Below are 12,478 nucleotides of genomic sequence, written 5' to 3'. Positions count from 1 at the left end.
GCGAAATAGGGTGTCCTGATGGTCTCTTTGTCTGAATCACTGCTCGTGTCAGGGGTTCAGACTCACTCTCTGGGAGCATCTCTTAGGCAGGAGCCTCAAATATGGGCGAGGGTGGTCAGTAGAGACTGACAATGTACTCAGTGCGCGCCCTGGGCCTGCCATGCTGTCCTCCTTTCAGGGTGAGTGTGGGTCACTCTAATGCAGGAGGTGGGCTGTCAGTGGCCCCTTACAGCCAGCCCTGACTGAACTCTAGGATCATGCCAGGAGCTTGTTAAAAATGAATTAGAAGCCCCACCTGGTGCCCCCTGATGAATCTATTGGATTCATCAGATGGAGGCAGTGCGGGAATCTTTGCCTGACTAGATCCCGAGTGTGGGTGAGGTCAGACCCAGCACACTGGATCACCTTTCCAGGATCCAGCAGATCAGCACTTCTCAGCTTCCAGGGGAGAAAACCACCTGGGCAGGGGTGCAGTGCATTGGAAGGGGTATGCACATAAGGTGTGTGGGGCGGGATGGGAAGTTAAGGTGGAAGGAAGGGTATGAAAGGTCCAGCCAGCAGGCCTGGGCAGGAGAGGGGCAGAGGCTCCAGTGACAGCCCCGCTGTAACCAAACTCTCCCTTTTGTGGGCCCCCCTGCCCCGGCCTGGGTGCTGATCCTGTACTGGAATAGCCTGTTAATGGCTTGCTTCCTTTAGCAGCCTGGGAGCTCCTTGAGGACAGGAGCATTCATTCACTCCACATTCATTCATTCATTCCACAAATAGTTATTAAGACATTCATACACCTGAGATGGGCACTAGGAAGGAGCACAGCTGAGTCAGCCCACCAAAGCTTGCCATGCAGTGAGGAGGCAGGCAGAAGGCCAAGCAACTTTAATGAGGGGTGTTGAAAGCTGTAATGGAGAAGCAGCAACACCTAATCGGGACACTGAGCCTCAACCTGAGAGCTCTGGGAAGGCTGCTGGGAAGAAGGGAGGTCTAAGAGAGAGGTGAATGGAGCAATCAAAGGAAGGAAAGAGGTCTGGTTCAGCCCCACATGCAGGAGTTTTACTTCAGTGCTGGGTAGTGAGTGTTCCCAGGAGTAATGGAGGAGTCTCCCCCTGCGCTGGCCTGGAATCCAATTTGGTGACTGGTCAGGCTCCTGCCCCACTCCCCGCAAGATTCCTTCCCCATTATCCCCTTCCGTTCCTGGGCCAGACTGGCTCCCTCTCTGGGAACCAGGCAGTATTGGCAGCACCTGGGAATATTAGATGCTTTTCCAAGTTGGTATCGGCCCCAGGCCCAGAGCTGGGGAAGCTGAGCCTGGGAGGATGGTGTGATGTTCCAGGGGTCTCAGAAGCACTGGGCTCCTCTAACCTCTCAGACTGTTAACAACTGCTCCAAGGGAATTCCCTGGTGGTCCAGTGGTTAAGACTCCTTACTTCCCCTTCAGGGGACATGGGTGCCATCCCTGGTTGGGGAACCAAGATCCTGCAAGCCACTCAGTGCAGCCGAAATTTAAAAAACAGGACAAAAAATATTGCTCATGAGAGAATGAAGTTTCTCTCCCCTCCTTTGGGAACAGCTCTTCTCCTGGGCAGGTGGATGAGGCCTCGGTCTGTGTTTGGATCCTTGGGGGATCTCTGGGCAGCACAGGGGCTGGCATTTGACAGGGCTGCACTAGGCGTGTGCACTGTATAGACACATATACTCAGTCCCTGGACAGCGCACCTTCTGAGCCCCTGGGGTGGGAAGGCCTGGCCCTTTCTCCTCCTCAGGAGGTCCCAGGCCCACCAGGAACCTGATCTGGGGTTGACTTCATGCTCCAGACACTTGCAGGGCGACAGTAAAACGACATCGTTTCGTTTTATGGATCCATGGCACGCACACATGCTTACTGTGTCCATCCCAGAAAATCCTGGTGCCGGGGATGATGGTGGGGCTGGAGTAGGAGGTGAGTATTAAGCTCAGTAGACATTCTGAAACTGAGACTTTTGTGGGGAGGGATTCAGCACCCTCAGAATCATGTCATGCGAAGGTTAGGCAACAGAATTGTCACTTCACAGGGACCTCCCCCCACCTCCATCCCCCTCACCTGGCAGGCCCAAGGCTGTGAATATAGGACCTGGCCTGAGGGGCCTCCCTGCTGGGGACAGGGAGCCTTGGGTGGGGACCAGGGAGGTGAGGGGGCACCCCACTCTGTAGTTGCCCCTGAAAATGGCAGAGTGCCCTTGTTGGCCTTTCAAATGGGCAGCAGTTACCTTTGGGTCAGCACTGTCATAATATTTGTTAAGTGAAAAAAAGCAGGCTAAGAAAAAGCGCTGTGACCTCAGTTTCTGTGAAAACTACAGATACTTGTTTCTAGAAGAGCCTGGAAATCAACCTGGTAATGACAGTTATTACCAGGCAGTGTTCTCTGATAAAATATTTTTCCTTTTGTTTAGCTATATTTCCTAATTTTTCTGCAGAGGCTATGATTACTTGTATCATTAAAATAAGGGGGATGGAATTTGCAAGAAGCCAACTCAGGTGTCACCCTGGGGGAGGCCCAGGTTGGGGTTCTATGCTTCCATCAGGAAGGTGAGGGTGGAGGGTCAGTGCAGAACGGCCCTTCCATGTCTCCCGGCCAGGGTCGGATCAGTGTCAGGTGGTCCAAGGCGGGTGGGCACCACCGGGCTAGTTCCCCTCCTGGAGGGTGGGCTCTGGGTCTCCAGGGTGGGTCTCAGCAAAGCTCCTGTGCTTGGGAGTGGGAGCCTGCCTGGTTCTGGGAGGGCGGCAGGTCTCAAGTCTAACTTCCTCTTCGGCCTTCTGTTCCCTAGATTCACTTCCCGGACGTGGAACGGGTTGAATGGGCCAACAAGGTAAGGCCGGGGCGGGCCTGGGGGTGCTGGCCTCACTCTAGGCCTTGTCCTCCCTCTGGGCCTGGCGTGGACCCTGGATGGGGCGGGGATATGGGGGAAGCTTGTGTGAGCAAGGCAGTCCTGCAGTCCTGGTGGAAGCCTTGTCTGGGAGCCAAAGGTGGCCCTTAGTCCCTGGGGTGGTGGCCTTCCACTTTTCCCATCCTCAGGGTTCTTCTCCTCACCAGACAATGACTTTCTTTTCTTAAAAAAAGAAGTTTTTTTTTTTTAATTGTGAAATTTTTGTCTTTTAATTGCGAAATTAATGCATGGCCACAGCAGAAAAGATAGAAGGTACAGAGGGAAATGCAGGCCTCCAATCCCACCAGGCTGAGACCAGCGTGTCCTGGGGAGAGGAAGGCTGTGATTAGGGATTTGACAGCAGCTGCTGGGTTTCGCCTGGTCCCCAGCCACGATCTGGCAGCACTGGCTCTGCAACCAGGGCAGGTCCCCTGATGTCTCAGAGCTGCTTCCTGCCTTTGTGCAATGGGAATAATTATGGTCCCTGCCTCGTGGGGTTGTTGTGAGGATTAATGAGGTAATTAAAGAATCACAATGCCTGGCTCATCGAGGCCTCTGAGAGAATGGGCATTAAGCCCTGAAACTCACCTCCTTCAGTCTCCTCTGATTGGGGTTTGAAAAGAGGGAGCTGCATCTTTAAAGCACAAGGGACTTCTCTGGTGGTCCAGTGGTTAAGACCTTGCCTTCCAATGGGGGCTGGGGGGGGTGCAGGTTTTGATCCCTGGCGGAGAGCTAAGATCCCACATGCCTTGTGGCCAAAATAACAAAAGGTAAGCTAGAAGCAATATTGTAACAAATTCAGTAAAAGACAAAATGGTCCACACACACACACAAAACTAAAATAAATAAAGGCCCAGGTCCCATAGAGGAAGAGGGAGTAGGCCTGTCCCAAATAGAACACATGGGCTGCTGCCCCTCCAGCCCATACCTCCAATGCCATCTGTATCCCTCTCTGATCACCATCTCCTGCCACCAGGTCCCCTGTCTCTGCCACCCTCTCTCCCCAGGTCCCACACTTGGTTCCCAGGGCCATGAGTTGTCCTGCTGCAGAATTCAGCTATAGGCAGCCTTCTCTGATTCTTAGGGAAAAAAATCAAATCCATAGGAAACAATTTAAATTTATCTTCTGTGGTTTCTTTTTTTTTTCTTCTTCTTAAACCTCTGGCACCTGCTCCTTATTTACACCATGGTGTTGGTTTGGGTGGCATATGTTTTAGCACAGAACCAAAGAGCTTCATCTTATTAATTCACTGAATGACTGTTTCATGGTGGGCTGCACAATGGCAGCAAATCTTGGGATCTCACTGTAAGCATGAGAACCATGGCCATAGTTATCCAACGTTTGATGAGCAGACAGATGGACCAGGTAGGTTGATGGGATGGGGTGGGCAGACAGGCTAATGGGTGCTGCAGTGTAAGGACTGCCCCTAGGCAGCTGTGGGTTTGGGACAAGGATCACAGACCTGAGCACGTAGGGCATCTTCCTGTCCTCGCAGATCATCTCCCAGATCTGGCCCTACCTCAGCATGATCATGGAAAACAAGTTCCGGGAGAAACTGGAGCCCAAGATCCGGGAGAAGAGCATGCACCTGAGGACCTTCACCTTCACCAAGCTCTACTTTGGACAGAAGGTTGGTGCTGTCTCGGGAGGGGCAGCAGGCTCTTCCCCGCCCCCACGGTAGGGGGGGGGCAGTGGTCACGCCTGACTCACAGGGTACCCAGCCCCCACCTGCACTTCCTAGTCTCTTGGCCTCAGGATAAACCCCTCAGCTCCTGATCTCCGCACCACTGTCTCTGCGGGTTCTAGGGAAGCCTGGCTCAGACAGGAGAAGTGGGAGGAAATTCCATTCTCCTAAAGCACAATTTTGAAAACACGCCATGTGGTGGAAGCCAACCCACACAAAAATCTACCAGTCATGCTTGCTAACCTCAGCATCAGCTGGGGAGAACTCACCTTCATGGAGTAGGGGGTCAGTGCTTCACAGCAGTGACTAAGTCTCTACTAACTGATTGATACTGGCAATCTGTGTTACAAATCCATGCTGGTTCAGTGACCAGGATAAAAGTGTGTGTATTGAACACACCTAACGTCCTGTCCCGACTCTAGGCTGCATTTCCTGGTCCATCCTCCTGCCTCACTTTTCCTGCCCTATAGCTCCTCTATAATGTCTTATTTCGATCATCGGAAATGCGTACCTCAGGCAGAGCCACCATGAAGTCCATCACCCTGTCAACCAGAGGTGCTGGCCTCTGGTCTGCCCCAGAATAAGCAGGGGTCAGAAGGCAGGCTGGCCCGCTGAGAGCTGTCTTCCAGCCCCACGGTGTGTGCTCAGCTAGCCGCCCGAGTGGGGGGGCAGGTCAGGCTGGCCTGAGCCTGGGGGTTCTGATTCAGGCTCCGCCTGGACTGGCTCAGCATCTGTTGGTTATTTGTTCTTTCCCTGCTTCACTCATGTATGCCTTACTGAGCCCAGCCATGTGCTCTGTAGTCAGAGATGCTGTGGCTGTACCCCTGCCTTCAGGAAGAACTCTGTCCTTCTGTGGAGGCAGATGTATAAGCTGGTGGATGATAGATGCTGACCTGGCAGTGTATACGTGATGATGGAGGAACGCGTGGATTCAGGAGTGGAGAGGCATGGGGGCTCTGGGAGTCAGGGAGGACTTCCCAGAGGGGCACACAGCAGGTGAAGAGTTAGGAAGCCCACAGACTGCTGTGTTTATAGCAGAGCCTGCCTGGCCAGGCTGCCCATCGGGCGGTGATGCCTGTGGGACCATGTGCTGCTGGAAAGCGGTCCCTTGCTGGCAGCAGAAGCAGGCCTAGTGATCTCAGTGAGGTAGCAGTGAGCAGTCCTGAAGTGAGATATTTCCCTGCCCAGGAATTGAACCTGGGTAGCCTGGATGAAAGCCAGACCATCAAGGGATAGAGGCTTGTTGTTGTTCAGTCGCCAAGATGTGACTGACTCTTTGTGACCTCATGGACTGCAGTATTCCAGGCTTCCCTGTCCTTCAGTATCTCCTGGAGTTTGCTCAAACTCATGTCCATTGAGTCAGTGATGCTATCTAACCATCTCATCTTCTACTGCCACACCCTTCTTTTGCCTTCAGTCTTTCCCAGCATTAGGGTCTTTTCCAGTGAGTTGGCTCTTCACATCAGGTGGCCAAAGTATTGGAGTTTCAGCTTCAGGATCAGTCCTTCCAATGAATATTCAGGACTGATTTCCTTTAGGATTGACTGGCTTGATCTCCTGGCAGTCCAAGGGGACTTTCAAGAGTCTTCTCCAACACCACAATTTGAGGGCATCATTTCTTCAGCAGTCAACTTTCTTTATGGTCCAACTCTCATCCATACACGACTACTGAAAAAACCATAGCTTTGAGTAGACGGACCTTTGTTGGCAAAGTTATGTCTCTGCTTTTTAATATGCTGTCTAGGTTTGTCATAGTTTTTCTTCCAAGGAGCAAGCATCTTTTAATTTTGTGGCTGCAGTCACTGCAGTGATTTTGGAGCCCAAGAAAATAAAATCTGTCGCTATTTCTACTTTTCCCCCTTCTATTTGCCATGAAGTGATGGGACCGGATGCCATGATCTTCAGTTTTTCAATCTTGAGTTTTAAACCAGCTTTTTCACTCTCCTCTTTCACCCTCATCGAGAGGCTCTTTAGTTCCTCTTCACTTTCTTCCATTAGAGTGGTATCATCTGCATATCTGAGGTTGCTGAAATTTCTGATATTGCTCCCTGGCTTTTTACCCCCACTGAAAGCAAAAGTGTTTCAAGGAGGCAAAAACTGTAAAAACAGATACAAAGTTTATTATCAGAGACACAGAGCTTATTATCATAACATGTGTGAGAGCACACAGAAATAGTTTAAGACAGAAACAATGCAGAAATACACACCCAGGGAGAAAGGGTGTGGGCGTCACCCGTAATGAGGAGCGCAGGAAAGAGGTGGTTAAATCATTATATAGGGCAGTCCTTCTGGGTCTTTGTTTACCTTTGGCCAATTATCTGGTTTCTTTCCCCACATCTGACCTATTCGAGAACCCTCCCAAACATGCATGCAGAACTTTTTGCTAAGAATGGATTCCGCTGCAGAGGCCGGTGGGTGCATGTCCACACATTATGGGGGGCTCCCCTCCCTTTTTGACCCCCAAGGAGCCTTCCTGCGCATGTACAGACAGGGAAGTCTTCCTTGACCTCAGGAGCAGTCATCTTTACTTCAGAGTCAACTCTTGCCACTAACTGTCCTTGGAGTGTCTAGGGGAAACAGAGCTTCAGTTTTACTCCTCTTGATGAATGCCAGCTGTCCTGCCCTGGGGCTCCTCCGCCTCCTACCTCACTAGGAGCGGCTGGTCCTGAAGGGTGATTTTCACCCTCTCATGAGCACTTGGCGGGGGCCCTGCAGACTGACCAGATGCCCTGGCCCTGCAGGGGAAATGCCTGGTCCTGGTATTCAAAGTCTTTTGTGTCCTGCCTCCTCCCACCCCTCCTAACTCTCCCATCCCTCTCCCCTCCCCACCTCTCCACTGGGGGGCATCACAGAGGTCTCTGCCTGTGACCTTCCTGCTTAGCCAGGCCCAGTGCACCCCATCCACCTACTCCCTTCATGCCCAAGAATGTTTCCTGCTTCCTTTGATTCCTGTGTCCATGTCCAACCCTGCTCACTGCTATTATGAGCTTGGGCCAGTGATTTAACCTCTCTGAGTTCCAGTTTCCTCATCTGTAAGAGGAAAGGACCCATTTCTGAGGGCGGCTGTGAAGCGTGATTAACAGGCCTGGCATCGGGGCCACTGTGCATGGCCAGGTGAGTAGTGCTCCACATGGAGCATCGGACCAGCCTGGCGCCCCACACCTCACCATGAGCCCTGGGCTGGGACCGCCTGCCTGACACAGAACAGACTATAAGCAGTGGCTACCCCTCCTCTCTGTGGTGGAACCTTCAACTGGGCGGCCTGCTCCAGGGGAAGTCTCCACAGATGGGGCTCTTGGGGCTGGCTGGGCTCTCACAGGTGCCTGCAGGCCAGCCACCAGCCTGGGAGCAGACTCCAGGCTGGGGCAAGTCAGTGACAGGCCCTTCCTCCCCGCCAGGCTTCTGCTGGCTTTTCTGGGTCTTTAACATCTAGCCAAGTGCTCTCCCATCTGAAGCTTCTGCAATTTGGGGGGCCCTCTTAAAGAAAAGGAATGTTAAAATATAAAACCAAGACAAAAATAAATGTTAAATATGAGAATGTATAAGAAAATAAATTATAACAAATTATACTTTTTAAAAAGCTGACATATCACACCACAAACTCTTTGAAAAAATGTACATAATAATTTTAATGAACTGCTCATCATATCCCTGTAATACTTTTTTCCTGCACTGTTGGCTCTGTATTCTTTGATGTCACCTTTTCATGTGTCAACGCGTTTGTAAGTATCATTTTGCATGGAGAGAGTAGGAGGATAATACTGTGGTTGATTGAACTGTTTCTCCATTATGAAAATTTTGCTTGTTTGTAGAGGGAGGTATTAAGATGCCACCGGTGGGCAGGGTCTACAGGGTGGGTTTTTCTGTTTGTGCTCACCCCGGGAGTGCAGTGGTCACATGGGTTGTTGTGGTTGAAACCAATGGGCAGGGCTGGCAACCCCTTGCTGCCCCCTACCCCATGTAAGACCCCTGCTGACCAGGTCACTCCCTGCCGCCACCACCACCCCCCAACCTTGGCATCTCTTCCAGTGCCCCAGGGTCAACGGCGTCAAGACGCACACAGACCAGCGCAACCGCAGACAGGTGGTCCTGGACTTGCAGATCTGGTGAGCCCTTGTGCCCCTGGGGGCCTGGTGTGGGGGATGGGGGAGCACTGTGGGAATAGCCAGGTTGAAGATGGAGTTGCAAATAAACACTCATGTGGAGTGTGAAAGCCTCTCATGGCACATAAGCCCCTTCTGCCAGCTGGGCTGGAGCATGGGGTCCTTGCTGGGATGGGGAGGATGGTCCCAGGAGAGCCACTAGGCTAGGCCTGGCTCCTCCCACAGACCAGGCACCAGGCGTGCTTTGGGTACCAAGGCCCAGGCAGCAGAGCTTTCTTGAAGGCCAGAGCCCAGTTACCTGGAGGGTCAGATCAGCTGTCTCACAGAGGATGTAGCAAGAGAGAGCAAGTGTGAAAGGAAAATGTGGGGACTTGTGGTGTGGCCCAGGGAGCTCGGAGTACAGGCTGTGAGAGGCCAGGGGGAGAACTGGGCACTGTGGCACCTCAGAAAAACTAAAGGATGCAAAGACATGTGAGTGACTTGATTAGTGGATCAGGCAAGGACATTTATTTTGAATGAAGCTGATAATAGGCTTGAGTCAGAGAGAATGGAGGTTCAACCCAGGAAGTCTTCCTGGAGGTGGTGGGATTTGAACTGTGCTTAAAGGACCAAGGATCAACTCCCGAGGTTCCACAATGTTGCCTGTTCCTTTCCAGTGCCACATATATCCTGTCCTTAGCCCAGAGACTGGTGCTGAGAACACACTGGGAAGACAGGAAGTAACTCTGGGAATGTCCATCCCCACGTGCAGGCTGGTCTCAAGTGTGTTAAGATACTGTTGGCAGTTGGGCCCTTGTGGCCCCAAGGCTGCCACAGGATGCTTGTGTGAATAGTTGGCACTGGTCAAAGTTATCTAGCCCACCCACCCAGCTCTCCAGTCAGCTCAGGGAGCCCCTGGGATCCCCGGGCACACCCCACTCTTCCAGGGGACACTCAGCATTTCTGTGATGTCTGGCTCTTCAGCCTGCACCCTACAGATACTGGATAGCTGCCCTCTCCCTCCGCTTCTCCTTCAGTCCTTGACTACCTTCAAGGGCACCCATTCTGGGCTCCCTGTGACCATTGCTTGGCAGGAGCACCAGCTGGACTCAGTCTTCTGAGATCTTACTACTTGCCCACCTCATTACCCCCAGCAACAACCCGCATGAGTGGCAGGAGGGAGGCAACAGGGCTACTCTGCGGTCTTCAGGCGGAGACCTGGGCAGAGATGGGGTGGAAGCACAGTAGGGTGTGCACCCCAGACCTCCTCTTTGGCATCCATGGGGTGTCATGGGATGAGGGGTATGCAGAATCGCTGCCCTTGAAGGCAGAGGTGGGGATGTGCATTAGACCCTGGGTGTGGCGTCCCTGGTCACTGTCTCTAGGAGTCTGGGCAATGTCTGCACAGAGCTGAGAAAGGCCGAGGCTGTCAGGGAGTCCACATCCAGGTGATGCAGGGCTCAGGCTTGTGCTGGGCTGCTCTGGGCAGGTTTCTTGACCTTTCTGAGTTGTGGACCTACCCTTGCCCTCAACTTTCCTCCTCCCTCCCCACTTCCAGCTATATCGGGGACTGTGAGATCAGTGTGGAGCTGCAGAAGATACAGGCTGGTGTGAACGGGATCCAGGTGGGTGGAGGCTGGTGTGACTACCTCCAGGGTTGGGGTCAGGGCACAGGGAGTGGGGTGACACTGGAGGAGGCTGCAGAGGGGGCGATGACACCAGGCACAGAGGCTGGTATCAATCAAGGGACTCCAGGCCCGAGATCACAGACCAGGAATTGGTGGCTGGGCTTCACTGCCCCACTGCTCAGGACTGCCCCATCCCGCCGCTGTTGGTGGAATCTCCTTGCCAGAGAGGCTTCAATGACCCCAGGAAGTGAGAGGCCCTACAGATGCTGAGCGGGTGCTGAGAAACCCAGGTGGATGGAGGAGGTGGAGCTTATGGCAGGAGTGGAGCTGAGGTGGAGAGCATGCCTGGGCCCCAGCTGTGGGCCAGGCTGAAGGCCCACAGACAGCACAGCAGTGGAGGGCAGCCGGGACCCTTGGTGGCCAGCAAAGGGGTGGCTGCTGCATGCAGGCTTCTCTTCCCTGAGTGCGGTTGCTGCAGCGGTGGCAGGTGGCCCTGACATTTGGGGGTGGCCTGGGCATGAAAGAGCCAGCAGCGGCCTCGCTCAGTGCAACAGGTATGAGGAGAAGGGTGGCTGAGGTCCCTCCTTCCCGTCCAGCTGCAGGGCACGCTGCGGATCATCCTGGAGCCCCTACTGGTGGACAAGCCCTTTGTGGGAGCTGTGACTATGTTCTTCCTTCAAAAGCCGGTGAGTCCCCAGGACAAGGCAGTCCTGCCGCTCCCTGTGAACCGGCGCTGACCCCCGCTGCCCAGGCACTGGGTTTGAGCCCAAGAACAGATGTGCCCAAGCCCACCTAGACCCATCATCTCATATGCTCCCTGGGAGGCCTAGGAGCTCCACCCTGCTGTCCCCAAGACCAGGAAGAAGGCCGGCTAGATGAGAAGTGGCCAGCCGAGGTCACACAGCTGCCTAGGGTGGAGCAGAGGCTCTCTGATGCCAGGCTGGCCTGGCTGTGCGCTTGGGCCGCTCCTGTGGTCCCAGCAGGAAGCAGCCCACCTGACAGCCCTGGTCCTGAGCAGGATGGGATATGCCTCACCCACCCAGCACCGTGCAGAGGGCACCCCCACCCCCACAGGCTGAATTCCCATGGGGGTGGGCGTGAGGATGCTTAGCCGGGGCTCCTGGCTCCTTCCAGCCTAACTGCCCCCTTCTGCCCCTGCAGCACCTGCAGATCAACTGGACAGGCCTGACCAACCTGCTGGATGCACCAGGAATCAAGTAAGGGCCTGTGTGGACTGCTAGGCAGAGCCGAGGTGGGCCCCACCCCAGGCTGTGCGGTCAGTGACAGGAGCTGCCCCACGGCTGAACCCTCCCTGCTCTCTACACCAGGAGAGGCGTGGGACCTGCCCCTCCAGAGGGTCAGGGTTGGTGTGTTTGGAGTGATACCATGAGATGAGATGTCCCAGAGGAGGCCGTGTGGGCTGATGAGGGACGAGCGCAGGCTCTGGAAGCAGGCCAGACTCCTGGCCCCCCATTAGTCACTGTGTACCTCTGCACAAGTTCCTTCACCTCTCTGGGCTCTTTCTCAGTAAATGGGAGCCTAGTTCCTCTGTCGTGAGTTCCCTGGGAGAACACTCAGGTGTGTGTGGTACTGGCACAGTGGGTGTGGACACACACAAGTATCTTCCTTGTTCTTATTAACTCCTCCCTGACCCATGTGTGTGTGAGAAGTCCCACATGGCTCCTGCCCATGGTGACCACGTCACAGACACCAGTGTGGGAGGGGGCGGGCAGCTGTCATAGCAGAAGCCAGCAAGGAGGAGCTGGTCTGAGCAGCCTGCCTCCCTGGGGCCCGAGAGGAGCTGAAAAGGGCTCCAACCCTGGGTGGACACACCTCCCATGAGGGAGGGACAGTGAACTAGCCAGGGTGCCCCCTAGCTGGCTCGCCTGCTGCTAGGACCACTTGCTCACTCACTGGGGCCATTCCCACTGATTTCTGCCCGCTAGGCACAGAGAATCCAGTCATGCATTCTTTTGTCCAGAAGATACTTCTTGAGCACCTACTGTGTGCCAGCCCTGTTGTAGGCACTGCCCTGTCTCCTTGTACTGGCGAGATGGAATCAGGCAATAAAGAGAATTTCAAGGTGATGTCAGGGAGTAGAAGAGCTAGTCATGAACGTGTACCTGGCATTTCCTGGACATGGGGCATTGTTCTCAGCACTTCACATGTATTTACTCATCCTTATA

At 53.9% G+C, this 12,478-nt stretch overlaps 1 protein-coding gene across 1 annotated transcript in view; it reads left to right on the top strand.

Moving 5' to 3' along the window:
• The window catches only part of ESYT3 (extended synaptotagmin 3), a 55,876-nt gene that overhangs the window by 20,667 nt on the left and 22,731 nt on the right, over nt 1–12,478 (top strand). Inside the window, exons 2-7 of the mRNA XM_061420477.1 lie at nt 2,799–2,840; nt 4,394–4,528; nt 8,612–8,688; nt 10,223–10,289; nt 10,889–10,978; nt 11,454–11,509. Coding sequence (XP_061276461.1) covers nt 2,799–2,840; nt 4,394–4,528; nt 8,612–8,688; nt 10,223–10,289; nt 10,889–10,978; nt 11,454–11,509 — 467 coding nt within the window. The remainder of the gene's footprint in view (nt 1–2,798; nt 2,841–4,393; nt 4,529–8,611; nt 8,689–10,222; nt 10,290–10,888; nt 10,979–11,453; nt 11,510–12,478) is intronic.

Source organism: Bos javanicus, chromosome 1, assembly GCF_032452875.1.
Source record: "Bos javanicus breed banteng chromosome 1, ARS-OSU_banteng_1.0, whole genome shotgun sequence".
Taxonomy (NCBI): domain Eukaryota; kingdom Metazoa; phylum Chordata; class Mammalia; order Artiodactyla; family Bovidae; genus Bos; species Bos javanicus.
This window is presented reverse-complemented; position numbering and strand designations above follow the sequence as displayed.